We start from the raw sequence: 16,818 nt of genomic DNA, 5'->3' as shown, positions 1-16,818 counted from the left end.
TTGGAATGGGACACGAGAGACGCCCCACACCTCCCCCTCTAAACTTAGGAGCCCAGATACATCCTCGGGAGCAGCAGTATATTCCTCACCACACCCCAGAGGGCTGGTGCGTGTAACATGGTCAGACTGTGCCTTCGTTACCCTCTCTCTCTTCATCCAGGTGAAAGCTTCTTAATACTGCTGTAGGGGTCACCTCCTCCCCAGATCTGAGGCAATTTAGGTCTCAGAGAGATAGATGGGGGGAAAGGAGTTTGGGAAATAAGGGCTGTAGGAGGGTCGGGCAGCAGCAAGAGCAACGAATTTGATCGTGTTTTTGTTTTCTTTTTTGACTGAGGTAAATAAAAAAGCTGTATCCTGCAACACTTGGAGATAAGGGTCTGTCCACCCCCACACGTTCCAGACTCTGTCACCTTCCTCTACATCAGGCTCTTCCGGTACTGGCTATGCTGGCTGGGCTGTCTGAGGTGGGAGTCGGGGGTCTGCAGGTCCATCTGTCTGTACAGGTCCCTCAGCTCCCTGACTTCCTGCAGCACCCTCTTCGCCTGGCTCCAATTTGATGACGCCTCTCCCAGCAGCCGCTCTGTCTCCAGCAGCAGCTGTTCTGACTCAGAATCGGGAGGAGACCGAGGGGGGTCCTTGGCCTTTCGCTTCCCATCTCCCAGTCCCTGAACCTCTGCCAGCAGCTCCTGAGTCTTCTCCAGTTTCCTCGCTACCAGGTCCTGGATCCGGGACAGCTGCCCCGGGTGGGGTGGGATGGGGGTCGGGGGGTCCTCGGCCCGCAGTTGGAGGGTGCGGGCTGCGGCAGCGTCCCGCTGAGACAGGATCTCCTCCAGGGAGGCACAGCGGCCTTTTTCTGAGGGGCTCAACTTCTTGGGTGCCTGGGGGGTGTAGGTGGCCCCTCTGCCTGGCTTTTCCCAAAGTCGGGGAAGGCCGCTTGCCCGGTCCGAGGAGGGCTGGATGCGGTCTGAGTCTGCCCTCCGCCGGCTGCCTGCCAGCTGGGCCACGGACTTGTCCAGGTCGACTCGAAAGCTCTCCGCACAGGAGGTTGGTTCCTCAGGGGAAGGGTCTTCCTCCTGGATCAGGTCCAAGGTCAGCATGCCATCCGAGGTAGAGGTTGAAGCCTGGAGAGGGAGAAGGAGGGAATGAAGGGGGAAGATTGTCGTCAGTGAGCATTTCAGGACTGACTGCCTGAAAGAGAAGCAGGCTGTGGTCATTTCCCTCCTCAACATGCCTTCCCTGAATGAGAAGCCCCCACTCCTGACACAGCCCTCTGACTTTGTTTGCTATTTCTTATTCCTTTGATAGTGACTTTAACTTCTTTCTTTTATTTTTCTGTGATTTAAAGTAATTTCTCCTGGGGGACTTCCCTGGTGGTCCAGTGGGTAAGACTCCGCGCTCCCAGTGCAGGGTGTCTGAGTTCGATCCCTGGTCAGGGAACTAGATCCCACATGCCGCAACTAAGAGTCAGCATGCCACAACTAAGAGTCAGCATGCCGCAACTAAAGACCCTGCATGCCGCAACTAAGACCCAGCACAGCCAAAGTAAGTTAGCAAATAAATATTTTTAAAAAATTACCAGTTTATTAAAAAAAATAATTTATCCTGCTTGTTTCCCGTATTTTCCACTTTACTACGAGCTTCCTGAAGAGTGTTTTTTTCCTCTGTATTGTGGACTCTAAGCATCAGTTGGGTTTGACACATACAGGATGCCTGGCATGGCAGGGTAACTGTCCTTTTCCATCTGTATCCTCTGAGCCACACACCTCAACCCCCTCTGCTACTCTGACCTCAGAACCTCTTGCCTTAAAATAAAACTTGTTCTATTTCCAGAATACTGTAATTTTTAGAAAAGTGATAAGGGTATTCAGCACCTTATATGTATTGATACATATGTTGTTTCAATCATTCCTCACAGCAACCGTTCAAGTGGGCATGATTACTGCCCCACTTTACAGTTGGAGGCGGGCAGCTTCAGAGTACACTGCAAAGCTAGGTTCCAACCCAGCTCTGTCTGATTCCAAAGCCCATGTTCTTTCTTTCTTTCTTTTTTTTAATTAATTAATTTTATTTTATTTATTTATTTTTTGGCTGTGTTGGGTCTTCGTTGCTGTGTGTGGGCTTTCTCTAGTTGGCGGTGAGTGGGGCCTACTCTTCATTGTGGTGCACAGGTTTCTACCGTGGTGGCTTCTCTTGTTGGAAGCATGGGCTCTAGGTGCACGGGCTTCAGTAGTTGTGGCATGTGGCTCAGTAGCATGGGTTTAGCTGCTCTGTGGCATGTGGGATCTTCCCGGACCAGGGCTCGAACCTGTGCCTTCTGCATTGGCTGGCGGATTCTTAACCACTGCGCCACCAGGGAGGCCCCCATGTTCTTTCTACTATACCTGAGCACCTCTTTCCCTAGACACTTAGCGCTCAGACAAATGAAAGAAAACCCTTGCTCCTCTAAGTGCCTGTGATACATAATGCTGTTATCCGTCAGGATAGCTAGCCACCAGACAGTAGCTTATGTTGCCTTGTACTGTATTCATCTCTTCTACTTTTCACTTCCCTTGTGGGTATATCTCATTTCCCCCAAAGGATGATACATTTATTGAGGGCAGGACTTTCAAATTCACAGTAGGTGCTGACTAAATATTTTTGGTTTGGAGGAATCAAGAAAGGGAACAGGGCGGAGGGACTTCCCTAGCCTTTGACCTTGGTACACAAATGCCTCTGGTGGGCTGTCTGAGATACAGTCCTGTCTGAGATGAACTGACATGGGGTTGGCCCTTCAGCAATTTTTACTTTTTTATAGTCTTACATACCACAGCCATTAGGTGTCCCCGAGTTGGGGGGCGCCGGGAGTGCTGGATTTTTGCCCTGTCTCGAGTTGGGTGTGCGAGATAGCTGTCCTCCTCAACGGTGACCTGAAGAGATGCACTGTGAGTCATAGGTGCTATTTGGAGACTCTGTCCCAACCCAGCTTCCCCTGAGGCCTGAACATGCCTGGACTGGGAAATAATCCCACCTCATGAACCGTTACTGAGCAAATCCAAGGGCAAGGGATGTATTGGACATGAAGCTTAAGCTCCTTAAGCTGGCCCATGCATCAGAAAGCAGGGAAAGAGGAGTTGGCAGAAAAGACTTAGAAGTTAGAAGGAGAATAGGGTTTCAAAAGGGAAATAAAGGAGCAGAGCTGGTGGGGAGCTAGTAAGTGGGGCCCACACCATCCTCTTCCCTCTTCAGTGAGTCATTCTGCTCCCTCTGCCTCAGCGTCCCCTTCCCCACAGTAAGCCTCCTGACCTCATCCAAGATGCGGTTCTTGGCTCGGGTGATGGCGGAGTTGAGGGCATTGATCCATGATTCCTTCTCTTCTGGACTCACTGCCAGGAAGATCAAGTTGGGTGCCTGTGAGGAGAAGATTCTTGTTTCAGTCAGGGGTTTACAGTTGGCCTCACCTTGACAGTGAAGAAATAAGAAATTATAATCTCATTCTCTTAGACCCAGCTCTTGGAAGGAGAGAGATTCTACTTCTGGAGTCATCCGTAACTTAAGGAAATCAGCCTCTATTCCTGCAAAATGCCATTGCTTGGAGGCTGTTTTAGAAACGACCAATGAGGAGCTTAGAAGGGTACCAGATATTAATACGGCACTGGAGATAATGAGAGGAGGTTTGGTAAAGGACAGGTACTAAAATAAAGATCTTTAAATGTTTGAAGAAATAGAATGTGACAGGAATGGCTTCCCTGGGTTTCCTCAGACAAGAGAAATTAGATTCAGAATTTCAACCACCTATCACGGTCCAGGGAAAAGTGGCTGTCTCCCAAGAGGGGTGTGTGTGTGTGTGTGTGTGTGTGTGTGTGTGTGTGTGTGTGTGTGTGTGTGTGTGTGTGTGTGTGTGTGTGTGTGTGTGTGTGTGTGTGTGTGTGTGTGTGTTTGACAGAGAGAGAGAGAGAGAGACAGAGAGACAGAGAGAGGGAGAGAGATATGGTCTTTGTGGCTGGACAGTTTAAAGGCTGGCTTGCCTGGAAGGAAGGAAATGGCCATGATATTCTCAGGTTAAATAATAAAAGCTGGCAGGAGAGCAATCATTCAGGGCCTCTGAGCCAAGAGAGCCGAGAGAGAGGTCCTGAAGGGGAAGGATCTGCTCCCCACACCCTGAGCTGGTCAGCGTCCCCGTGGCCGAGGCGGCAGAGTGGCATACCGTGGTCCCGGGCTGCTTGGAGCGGGCAAGCGTGAACTTGCTGTGATTCTTCTTGCTCCTGCTCTTGGATTTCCGGAGCTCTTCACACTTCTCGTAGTCACTCAGATCAAACACCTCTTGAATAGTTTTCTCCTCTTTTACCTAGGGGAGGGTTGGAGGTGAGGTGCTGAGGATGAAATTACTTAGTCCCTTCTCCCAAATTGTTAGTTATAGACCAGTCCTGGGAACCAGAAGAAGCCTGAGAGGGGAGGGATGACCATAGGTTAGGAAAAGGCTGTCCTACCCAAGGCCCACAGAGGCCTGACAGTGGGGGGCAGCCCCCACGTCCTGATTCCTCAGGTGGGTTTCCATTTAAACCCCTTGTCCCCACTCCCCTCAGCCAAGCTACTGTTTCCAGAGCCCCAGGAGGTCTCTCTTCACTGTGACTCCCACTTTGTCCTTCAAAGGACATGGTTACAGGGCTAACAGTTTAATCCTGTCATCCTGAAGTAAGCAAAACCCGGATGGCCCTTGATTGTCCAGAGGGAGGAGGTAAAGGCAGGGCCAATATCAGGGGATGTCTGGAGGGAACAAAGGGCTGCCTCCGCCCTTCCCTGTCTTTTGTTTATGCTGTTGCTTTCTTATCCCATTATCCCTTGGCTCCTTCCTTAAATATATACTATTATGAAGAGACTGATCTATCTCCTTCTTTTCAGAAGCTTCAGCACCACAGGAACAGCAGCCCCTGTGTTCAGTTTGTTGAGTTTGTTCAGACAGGGTGAAAAATACACCTGTAGTTCCTACCCCTCCTTCTTCCTTCCAAGGTACCGTGACAACCCAACCTAGCTCCTGTGGGCTTGAGAAGCCACTTAAATCATCCACTGCTCTCTAGGCAAAGATGCATTTATACTCTCCCTGGAGGACTACTTGGAAAAAAGTGTTCTGCTACCAGTTTCCATGATTCCAGTTTGAGCCCTTACTGCCAGGAAGTTCTTCCTTGTGTCTAAACTGAGCCCTTCCTGCTTGTAGAATCTATCTTGCACCCGGTTCCACTCTCAGCATTTCTATCCATCATTTGGCTCTTAACTCTCTTGTTGAATGTCTAATCAGAGACCACAGTTCCATCTACATCCTCCAACCCCAACCAGCCTTTTATGAGTGCCACAAAGCAAATTCTACTAACATTTCTGCCAAGGTCCGTTTTAAACTTCTCAGGGTTTTTTTCTCCTCTCCCCTAAGGTAGTCCCATAGCCCTGATCCTCTGAAGCTGTGATTTGGCTTGCAAGAGGAAAGAAGCCTTCATCACTGGCCTGGACGGAGCAGCCTGTGATCAGAAAACGCTTTCACCCTCTGCTACTTACGCCTGGGATTGGAAGACCCTGTGGGATGAGCTGTCCAGGCTTTCCTGGGATGAGGATGGAAACCACCAGCACTTGTCTTGTTAAAACTAAACAAACAGTCAAAAGTAGCCTCATATGTTCCTTGGAAGACATCTGACCTCCCTGACTGGAGGTACTTCACAAAAGAGTCCCCACGTCTCAAGCTCTGAAATAGGAATTGTGTGCCTGGAGGTGACTTCATCTATCCACCTGGTTCTCTCTTCCATCCCCCAGCCAATCTCTGCTCTTGTATCTGCCTATCCTTCTGACTTGGCGCTGGACCCAGGGGGCTGACACAGACTCATTCAGGTGAATGGCTGCTCATACACCCACCTTTCTTTGTTTCCACGTGGTCTGGCTCCTCCAGGGCTCTCCCCTATCCTGGGCTCCCGGGTTTTGGACTAGGAAGTGACCAGAAGCCTTGAAGGCTTGTAGGTGAAAGTGGACAAGATGCTGGCAAGGGGTGTCCCAGAACAATTCCCAGAAACATGGAAGCAGGGATGCAGGGTGATGCATCACTCCTCTTCCCCTCCTCCCTCAGAGCTGAGACTATCAGCAGAGGCCAGAAATCTTGGAGAGGAAAGTGCTGGGTGTGTGTATGTAGCCAGGGGAAGAGAGTTACTTGTTCTGTTTTCCTTAGGGGAGGGGAACGGAAGGGGAGGGGAACAGAGGGGAAGGGAAGGGAAAGGGAGATATTCTGGCTTGGACACGACTGATAAGGAGCTCTGGGGAGCAGAAGACATTGACAGTGGTTAGCCCCTCATAAGGCAGGGGTAGGAGATGGGGTAAGGCAAGCAGTGAAACAAGCATATTCCAGTGCCCAGGGAAGATGGACAACTCCAAGACCCTAGTTCTCCACTGTATTGTTTTTGCCCATCTAATTTCCACAGTCTCATTTATAATTACCACCCACAAAAGTCAACCCTTTCCCCTGATTCTTTCTCCTTAGCCCACAGAAAGGAATTTTTCCCATGCTTGCCAAAAAAAGATGCCCTGAACTCAATTTCCTCTACCATGAGGTCTCCCTAAGGTCTAGTTTCTGTTCCTATACATCAGCTCCATGATCATAACGTGCCCTTTGACTAAGAATGAAGAAAACGATTATTAACAACAAATACAGAAGGATTTCTTCGGTGGGGGCAGTTGCAAAAAAAGACTATCGCAAATTCTAGGGGAGAGGGTTAGGGATTTCCTGCATTAACATGTAAATTACTGGGACTTCCCTGGTGGTCCAGAGGGTAAGACTCCGAGCTTCCCAATGCAGGAGGCCGGGGTTCAATCCCTGGTCAGTGAACTAGATCCTGCGTGCATGCTGCAACTAAGAGTCCGCATGCCACAACTAAAGATCCCACAGGACACAACGAAGATCCTGCGCACCGCAACTAAGACCCAGTGCAGCCAAAATAAATAAATAAATATTAAAAAAAAAAGCCCATGTAAATTACAAACATCATACTATATTAAAAAAAATCTTGACTCTGTTGGCTCTGGAGCTTTTGGGAAGTGGACAGAATAAAGCCTATAGTCCTTGATCAGTTTCACCTTTAACCTAGGCCTTTGTAGCGTGGAAACTGGCCCCAAAGAAGAGTACTACCAACAGGCTTGTTCCCTCTTCTCCTATGCCTTTCTCAGCAGTGGGCAGTTGGCCCCATGATCGGTCAGATGCCCCTGACTCACAGGACACCAGACATCCTAAGCTGAGGTCATTCCGTCCTTTCCCCTGTCTCAGTACCCCTTCCTCCACAAACAAGGGTCAACTACGCTCTTTTGCCCCCTGACTCTGTTCTTTGAACAAATACAAACAAGAAAAAGATGTCTTGTTCCTTCTACCCTTTCCCTGATCACATGTTTTCCCCACTGACGTGTGGGAAGTTCTCCCTGATTGCTCACTAGAGTATCCTGCCATTATGGAGTTCAGGGAAGACAGGAGATACACTTTGACACTTGCCTAAGGAGAAAAAAAAAAAAAAAAAGCCAGAAAAAAACCCTGGAAAGCCCACAAATTGTGGAAAAACCTTGGGTAGGATTTGGGGTTGGGTAGAGGTGACCCTTAAAAATAAATTCTCCTGTCAAAGTGTTTTCTCACCTCGCTCCATCACCAAGTTCTCAGCTTAGTGTAAACAGCAAGGTTTAAATACCCTTATGAGGGATCTCTTTGGCCCTGGCACAACTTAGTTCTTTCTTAGCTGCCTCAGTAGATGTCCTGTTCAGATGAATACTTTCTCTAGGACTGCGCATGTGTCTATTTCAATACCATAAAAGGATTTATTTACCTAAATATAGTCTATGCAGAAAGCAGAAGAGGTTAGAACTCAGGGAGGACTTCCCAGTTAGCCCTGGGTGAGGGAATACAGAATGGGGGCGGGTGGAGGGTCATCCTACCAGGGGAACTCAGGACAGTCTCCTAGGCGATGCTGACACAGTCACAGAGGTAGGGACTGGAATGACTTCTAACCCACGGAGGGGCAATTTCAGTTTCTCAATATTACTATGTGTCATTTATCCCAAGAATTAGAGATAACGGAGAGAATAATCTGGATTCAATATGTGGGCGCAGGTTCTGACCCAATGTGGACTGTGGTTTTCATTTTAACTATAGCCCCAAAGACACAGAGACACACAGGGGTTCATAACTCCATTCTCCCTTCTGATATAACTGGTGGGGGGCAGCTGGGCAGGAAGGAATGGAGAATGAGTTCCTTGCTTCTTTTTTTTCAGTGGAGTGGGGATGGGGAACAGAGAACATGTTGGTTAGGGACATTGGCTTCAACAGAAATAACTGCCACTTACAAATACTCTACCTGAGGTCATGTGACACTGACCCTGGGTTGTATGTGTGTTTTCTGTGATTCAGGGCAGCTGTACTACTGATATGACTTGCATATGTCCCTGTGAGAGACAGGAAAGGGGAGGCTAGCCGGGTTGGGGTGGGGAGGGCAGGAAGGAGTGGAGAATAAGCTGAACAGTGTTTCAGCAGCAACAGCAAAGAAAAAATAATCCTACGATCAGCTAGAGGCCAGGATAGGGTAGGGGCCAGCAGGGGACACTTAAAACTTTTGGGACATTCTTGGGAGGGAGTTATCATGGTTGTCAGAAAGATATTTCCAAAGAAAAATTTTTAAATAAGATGCAAACTCAACTTCTAATTCTAACTCCGGTCTCCTCATTAAAGAGTGACCTTTCTCTGCAGATAAGATGGGGGTAGAGACCAACCCGACGGCTGAACTAGCTTTTGGAACAAAATGAGGGATGAGGTAAGGGGGAGATGAGAAGTAGATAAGACCCCTGCGGAGAGACAAAGTGGGGGCTGAGAAAACAAGGATAGTTAGCGGCAAAGGGCACCTACCTCTTTTTCGGAGATGTAGAGCTGGTCCCCTTTCAGAACCACGTAGCGGTTTTTCCAAATCTCCCTGAAAATCCCTTTCCCGCAGAATTTCCGGACCCAGCCGACCTTCTCAGGCGGTGCAGACTGATGATTTCCATCCTGAGGCCCCTGCCCCCCGAGCCAGATGAGAACCACACGGTTAGGTGATCACAGCTTTTTCCTCCTCCCGTTCCGTCCCCGGCGCCCCCCTCAGTCCCCGGTCCCCTCCTTCCCGCGTCCGCCCCGCCGCAGCTGGAGTCTGGGAGACCCGCGTTCGCTCCCCACTTCTTCAAAGCCTTTCACTCCAAGGAACTCGCTTCCCCATCGTTCCCCTCCCCCTTCTCCCAAATAAACAACTGGAACTGCCAGTGGAAGGGGTGAGGGCCGGGCTGGAGCCGAGGGGTGGCCTTCGGGTCTCCGCCGGGCCCCCCGCCCCCTCCCCCAGCCTCCCTCCTCGCCGCGCCGGGATTAACGGCATTTTATTTTATTTCTCATTGTCTTCTCGCCGCTGCAGAGCGCGATGCCGGCGGCCGCCCGCCGCCCGAGGAAGGGGAGGCCGGGGGTCGGGCAGAAACTCAGCCAAGTTACCCCCAGCCCAAGTAAACAAACAAAAGCCCCCGCCGGTGCCTCGTCGTGGGGCCCAGCGCGCCGAGGCCGAGGCTAAGGGGACCGGCGACCGGGCCACGGGCCGGAAGGAGGGGGCTGGCGCGGGGCGTCCCCGGCCCCCAACCCAGCCGCCCGCGGCCCCGACGGGGCTGGGGTCCTCGGGGCACAAAGTCAGCGGCGGGCACGGGGCGGGCGGGCGCACTCACCCGCTTGGTGGAATTGTTCTTCTTCATCATTCCGGGCGGGCGGGCGCGGGCGCCGAGGGGCGGCCCCGCGTCGGGGGCCGAGGCCGCTTCAAGGGGGCTCCTGCCCAGGGGGAGGGTGCGGAGAGGCCCCCGGAGCCGCCGCCGCCGCTCCTCCCTCCCTCCCTCTCCCCTTCTTTGTAGCTCCGGTTACACTAAAGGCCGGCCTCCCTCGCGCTCGCACACACACGCACGCCCGCTCCCCGCCCCTCAGCGCCCTCCATCCCGGCGCCCACGCGGCCCGGGCCCCCGAAAGCTCCCCCGCCGCCCGCCCGCCCGGCCCGGCCCGGCCGCTCCCCCGGCCCGGCGCGCTGTGGGCGGCCCAGCCCGCGCCCCGCAGCTCCATCCACCCGCCCGCTGACGTTGTGAGTTCAGAATAAAGGGCGAATCGCCGAGCCGGAGAGAGTGCGCTCCCTCCACCCCCCTCCTTTGTTTCTGACTCACTGAGGGTGAAGAAGACAGACCTAAACCCCGCCGAAGGACGGCGTCTGGAGGGGCAGGGAGACCGAGACTCGCACAGACCGCCGGAGCGAGAGGTGGAGCCAGAAAAGACAGCCCGGGCCGACCTGCCGAGACAGACGGCAGGGGAGGATGGAGCGGATGATAGAGAGACAGGGAGGTTTATAAGACCGGCGATAACCTAGATCGGGATCCTCTCCCCCTCAAAGCCAAAACAAAAACAAGAACGTGAGCTGGGAGGGCGCGTTACCCAGGACTGGCAACTGGAATTCACACTCCCTAGGTGGTACAGATAGTGGTCTGGGCAGGTCAACCGTTGGGGAAAAGTTTTATGCTTCGGAGAGTACCGATGTGTAGGGCGACTCCGTGGAAGAGAAGTTAATATTAATACACATTTCTTACAGTTTACAAAGCCTCAGGCCTTATTTGAGCCTCAGGAGAATAGCCATAAGTATGAGGTACATATTATGATCTCCATTGCACAGAGAGAAAAGTGAGATTCAGAATGGCTGAGGGATTTGCAGACACACTGTAAGTGCTGGCAGGAATAGAACTGTCTGTCTCCAGAGCCCTGGTCTGTTAGACCAAGTGGCTTTAAAGACAAGCTCCAGGTGAGGCTTAAACTTCCTACTACCTGGTACCTCTCCCTGATGCACTGACGTGTAAAAATTCCATCCTGTCTACCGCAATGCCCAGAGGATGCCCTGGCTGGGGAAGGCTCTGCTGATCACCCCTAAGCCAGATCTGCCTCAGAGCCCACACACCAGCATCTTGGTAACTTCATTTTTTCCCCAGTACCCATTTAATGGGAAGAGGAAAGTCAGGAAACCTAGGTTTGGGTACTAGTTTCATCACTGCCCCGTGGCCTTTGGTCAAGTCACTGAATTTCTTTGGGCCTCAGTTCCTCTACATATTAAGTACTGACTGCCAATTCCATCAACAAGGAAAGATAGGGGACTATATGAGATAACCCATGAAAGTCCTTTAAAAATACAGTATTGCCCTCTAGGGCTAATTACTAAATAATAATGAGCTAACGAACACATTGCCTGGCATATGGTAGGCAGGCAGTAACTTCAAAATGAATAAAAATCCCTGGCACAGAGAAGCAGGAAAAAGAAAGAACCCCTTTTTTCGGAGATGTCTCAAGATAAAAGAAAATGTTGGCCAAATTAAGGAGTGGAGTGGTCTTGGCTTTTTCTGGTATCTGTCAAATAAAGGAGGGGGCTTCTCTCTTTTCCAAGCCCCCCTTTCCCCTAATCCAATAATATTCCTCTTAACCTCTTTTCATTTACCATACTAATTAATTCCTGTATTTTAGACTCATATAGAAATGTATCCTTTCAAAATGCTCTCATATATCATTTCTTTAAATCTTTAGTGCCACCTTGTGAGGTATATATCAATAGAATAAATATTATTCCCACTTGGAAAATGAGGAAACAGGGCATGGCAAATCAATGGACTTGCCCAAGTTTACACAGCAAGTTACTGGCTAAATAGATTAGAATCCAGGTTTTCTGACTCCACTCTGTTTAGGTTTCATACACACACACACACACACACACACACACACTCCCCTTCCCACCATCTCTATTTCCCACCCTCTCTATTTAAAAAGTGATTTAAAAAGAATGAGAAAATCCAGGGTATCTTCATAAGTAAGGAAGCAAAATGTCCCATCGTACTGGTGAGAACACTACACTGTTTGATCTTTTGAGGGCTTGCTTGCCAGGTAGATAGGAGTGGTTTGGACTTTTAGTTTAAATAGATTCCGGTTTATGAGGAAAAAAGTAATTCATGACTTGCCCCATCTTCCTTTAGTCAGCAAACATTTGAGTATGTCCTGTATGCAAGGTACTAGAGTCCTATGTGCTGTATCAGGCAGGAGCTGGAGCTTTGTGGAACATCAGGCAGAGGGACTCCTAAAAAATCAAAACCCTCCAAAGTAATTTGCAGATTCCAGAACAGATGCATGTGGGCTGGAGAACCTTCCCTGCCTATTTGCTCCTGGAGATGTTACATAAATCTCTGGTTTTCTCTCTCATTAACCTGCACCGCTGCACTGCCTCATCTTATCATCCTGCCCCTACCTTCCCTTACTCTGTCTCCCTTTGTCTTGCTACTCATCCCTCTTCCCATAAGCCATACTCCTCCCCTGGCCTGTCCTTCAAGCTTTACTTCTCTCCACCAGGTGAACCTTGTGGCACCTGACTTGGGATCTGTGAATTGAGACTATTTCTGAAGACCAACTCGTAAGTGAGAAATCTCAGAGTAACAGCTTATGGGTTCCTTTTCTCATTTTCACAGCACTGTCTCCTCAGTGAGCTTGACATTACCGCACATACAAACCACAAAAATAACTCAGATAACTCAGTGTCCTTCTTTGGTGGAGATAAGATACTGGGGGTACTCATGGTGGGGTTACCTCCCTAACTGCATCACCATGGATAAGACACAACTGTCAGTAGCTTTATTCTTAAATTGACTATTTTATAAGTAACTCCACTTAAGCGAAGAAGTGAGCCATCAGAGATAAAGATTTTGAATTGCTGCCTGCATATTTACTGGGCAAAAACTGTTATCCAAACAGTTGTTTACCTAAAAACAAGCACCTTGGCTTTTGTAGAGTAAATGGGACATGGAGGTTTTGACTAGGCATTTCAATCTCTGGAAGAGAAGTCATTAAAAGCATGAGACCTTAATTAAAATGACGTTTTTAGGGACTTCCCTAGCGGTCCAGTGGTTAAGAGTCCACGCTTCCACTGCAGGGGGCCCTGGTCAGGGAACTAAGATCCCACATGCCGCGTGGTGTGGCCGAAAGATTGAAGAAAAAATAAAGGACCGGTAATAATATAATCAGCTCTGTAAATCTTAAATAAAAATATGAATCTTTGATCCTTAAAAAAGAAATGCCAACTTCTGGCATAAAACATCCTGAAGGTAAGGCTCATTTCTTAGACTTAAAAAAAATTTATTTTTGGCTGCACTGCACGGCATGTGGGATCTTAGTTCCTTGACCAGGGCCCCCTGCAGTGGAAGCAAGGAGTCTTAACCACTGGACGGCCAGGGACGTCCCTAGACTTCTTGATATTGTTAGCTGAGTAGGCTCAATGGAAGCAGGTGAATGAGGAGAATGATATTAGAAAAGTCTCTGTTCTTATTCTTATTCCAGAGTTATCTTGCCAAGAGAAAGGCAAGCACAGGTAATCCTGCTTGGAGGAAGGAGGTTTCTGTTTATTTGAAAAGACTACATAACTTGTAAAATGCTGCATTTCAAACTTGTCTCCCCTAGCCTTAAAAGTAAGGCTGCCTCACTTTTTTTTATTATTAAAAAAAAAAAAACCAAAACAGAACTTATTAGATCTTAGCTCTTAGCTGTAATATAGACAAAAGGCTTAGGGCTTCGCATGAGTGTAAGGCGAAGAAACAGTGGTCCGAGAGCTGAGAGGAATGGGGAAAGGGGGGATGGATCAGATGACCCTTCAGCTCTTCCCTCTACTTCTTGAACTGCTGATTAATGTAGTGGGAGGATGACAGGATCCAACCATTTTGTGTAGTGATTTTGTATCCCCAACTTGGAGACAGCAATCAATCTTATTTACTATTAGTAGTCAAATTTCCTTGGGTGGTTTACTATGTACCAAAGTTCTAAGTGTTTTAAATGTATTCTCTCATTTCATTTAGTCCTTATGCTCCTATGAGGAGGTACTTTATTACTCTCTTTTTATAGATGAGGAACCTGAGCCACAAAGAGACTTAGTAACATTCCCAAAGCCACATAACTTGACACAGATTTGAGCCTAGGCTATCTGACGCTAGAGAATGTTAATCAACATAAAAGAAAGGTTTAAAAAATTTATTACAGAGCACCAAGGAGGGACTGTGATATGACTTGAGCACACCATAATTTCCTGGTATTAATGACATTATCACTTTCCACTGCTTTCAAGAGAAGTGAAATTGACACCAGATTTTAAAAAAATAAACAAACAAATAAATAAATAAATTTATTTATTTATGGCTGCATTAGGTCTTTGTTGCTGCACGCGGGCTTTCTCCAGTTGTGGCGAGTGGGGGTGACTCTTCGTTGCAGTGTGTGGGCTTCTCATTGCAGTGGCTTCTCTTGTTGCGGAGCACGGGCTCTAGGTGCGTGGGCTTCAGTAGTTGTGGCACGTGGGCTCAGTAGTTGTGGCTCGCGGGCTCTAGAGCGCAGGCTCAGTAGTTGTGGCGCACGGGCTTAGTTGCTCCGCGGCATGTGGGATCTTCCCAGACCAGGGATTGAACCCGAGTCCCCTGCATTGGCAGGTGGATTCTTAACCACTGTGCTACTAGGGAAGTCCCATTGACACCAGAATTTATTATTTGCCTTGACATACTTTAAATATCCTTTGGGTAGAGGCAATGCCTTCTCTAAGTTTGGTGTAAAGCCAGCTCATGGCTCATCACATAAATTCCCATAAATAGTTATTAACCCCAAAGAAACAAAAACAAATCACTTGTGTCTTTTCACAAAATGGATTTTTATTGTAGTCATACATGGTTTCTCAGTTCCACAGAAAATTGCAATTTAGGGACAATTTTTGGATGGTTCTTACAGAAATATGATGGGTTTTCAGAAATGAGTTGTTCAGGAATGTGGTTAATGTAAAATAAAAGGGGTTAAGAGAAGAGTCTATAGTATGTGCATCTAATTTTTACTTTTTAAAACTCCTTTAAGCTCTGATAACCCTTTTCTCAAGTAAGATCCCAACAAAATTTGCCAGAAACTGAAGTGATTGTGCTATCAAATACAAGGAATACATTTATTTATTTGATAAAGAAAACATGAGAAAAGTGGGTTGGAATGGGCTCAGACTTATTCTCAACTCACCACTGGAGTCTTGGTGTCTGTGCCAACAGTTCAGGAATCAGCAGGCTACCTGGAGATGGGTTATAACAAGAAGCACAAAACCCAAGGCTCTTCTCCAACACCCCTCTGGTCAGTGGAGAAAGCCTGCGGCGAGGCAAGAGGGGAAGTTGTGCCATTCTTCTCACCTCTCCATCACCATTTCATCTTCTGCTTGCTAACCTTGATGTAACTTGGGAGCTCTCCTTGCTTCGGCTGTGCAGTCCAGAAGCCAGAACTTCCTCTAGGAAACTGACCAGTAGACTTGAGGTTACTCAAGGGAAAAAAAAAAAGCATCTCCAAAACAGAATGTCTTGCTCATGACATTTAACTAGATGAAAAGATATCATGAATAGAACGGAAGAAGCACTGGTCTGATATTTGGGTGCAGAATAGAAGCATCAGTTGAGCACTAAAACATCCAGACTAGAAGGAGAACCCCTTTGTGCTCTTCCCCAGGGTTCTCACTATGTCTTTCAGCGTTAAACTTGTAAGCTCTGTTAAGACTAATATTTCAAGTTTGAAATTTCTAGTCAGGAACCCAGAATTTTTAAGGGCAAGGCTACTATTGTACATCAACTCAGAACCATGTTATATCAGCACCTCTTATCTAAACTCTTGAAACTGCCTCAGAACTTGTATTGTGCCTCTAGCTTTTCTTTATCCAGTCTACTCTCCAAAGTGGCACCAATTTTCTAAGATACAGATTATATCCTGTTGCATACTCTCCCCTCTTCTGCCTTAAAACCTTTCTTTTGCTTACAGAATAATATACAGATTAAAATTCAAGGCCCTTCATAATGTGGTCTCATAATACTACTTGTATTTCTTTTGTTCTGAGAACTGGTTTAAGCTGTGTGTGTATACATAAAAACGTAGTATATGTATATATGCTATTATCCTCATTTAAAAAATGAAGAAACCAAGCTATAGAGAAGTTAAGTGACTAGCCAAGGTCACAACAGCTAGTTAGTGTCTTAGCTGGGATTCAAACCCAGCTCTAGAATCCGTGCCCTTCAGTACCACACAATACTCTCACTTGTCTGGTTCTATCTCCCACCAACCATGCAGCCTATGTGCCTTCCATGCCCAACCATTCACTGTTCCCTAAACATGTCTTGAGCTTTCATACCTTTATGCTTTTGCTCTTATTATGTCCTATGTCTGAAATGATAGACTACCCCTTCTTTGTCTGATGAAATCCCTTTTATCCTTTAAGGCTGAGGATTAAAAGCCACCTTTTCTGTGAAGCCGTCCCAAACTCTCCTCCATGCTGAACTAATCACCCCCATCATTATTATCACTTTGTCCTAGTGCTATTTTAGCACCATATTATTATTAATTAGATGCTCTATACATTACTGATGCCAAAATAGACTCTGAGTTACTTAGGGTGGGACTAACACTTACTCATCTTGGATCTCCAGGGTTTACCACAGAGGCTGACACCTAGTAGGTACCCAATAAAGGTATACGGAATAAATGAAGTAATTAAAATAGCTATCCATTGGCAAGAAAGCCTTCTCTATAACACAGGAGTTTTGGGGGCATTACTTATAAGTATGCTGGACTCGTTCTCAGGATACAGGTCTATAGCAGATTGAGGGTTGGAGAAATGACCAGGTACCTTATTATTACCACAGCTGTGCAGTCTTAGACCTGGAAGATTCTAGGCTTAGAAAATTTAAATTCCAAACTCCTTTGCAAAAGAAGAAAAT

General features: G+C 47.8%; 2 protein-coding genes across 5 annotated transcripts in view; both read right to left on the bottom strand.

The window, feature by feature from the left end:
• Positions 1-410: 410 nt before the first annotated feature.
• PLEKHO1 (pleckstrin homology domain containing O1) lies at positions 411-10,036 on the bottom strand. Its single transcript, XM_036852268.1, has 6 exons — positions 9,718-10,036; positions 8,888-9,034; positions 4,184-4,324; positions 3,283-3,387; positions 2,805-2,906; positions 411-1,121 (listed from the first exon to the last, which is right to left on the bottom strand). The coding sequence occupies exons 1-6, from the start codon at positions 9,745-9,747 to the stop codon at positions 417-419; spliced, it is 1,230 nt and encodes a 409-aa protein (XP_036708163.1). The 5' UTR covers positions 9,748-10,036; the 3' UTR covers positions 411-416.
• A 4,680-nt stretch (positions 10,037-14,716) lies between these two features.
• VPS45 (vacuolar protein sorting 45 homolog) overlaps positions 14,717-16,818 on the bottom strand; it is a 67,155-nt gene continuing 65,053 nt past the window's right edge. For 2 of the 4 annotated variants that reach the window (XM_036867205.1, XM_036867230.1), the window contains one exon: positions 14,725-15,352. In XM_036867205.1, the coding sequence (XP_036723100.1) occupies positions 15,265-15,352 (88 nt within the window). In that variant the 3' untranslated portion in view covers positions 14,725-15,264. Of the gene's footprint in view, positions 15,353-16,818 lie in introns of all 4 variants that reach the window. The other 2 variants (XM_036867213.1, XM_036867223.1) reach the window with 2 other exon arrangements.

Source organism: Balaenoptera musculus, chromosome 1 (genome assembly GCF_009873245.2).
Source record: "Balaenoptera musculus isolate JJ_BM4_2016_0621 chromosome 1, mBalMus1.pri.v3, whole genome shotgun sequence".
NCBI classification, from domain to species: domain Eukaryota; kingdom Metazoa; phylum Chordata; class Mammalia; order Artiodactyla; family Balaenopteridae; genus Balaenoptera; species Balaenoptera musculus.
The sequence above is the reverse complement of the archived record's forward strand: the minus strand, read 5'-3'. Positions and strand labels throughout refer to the sequence as shown.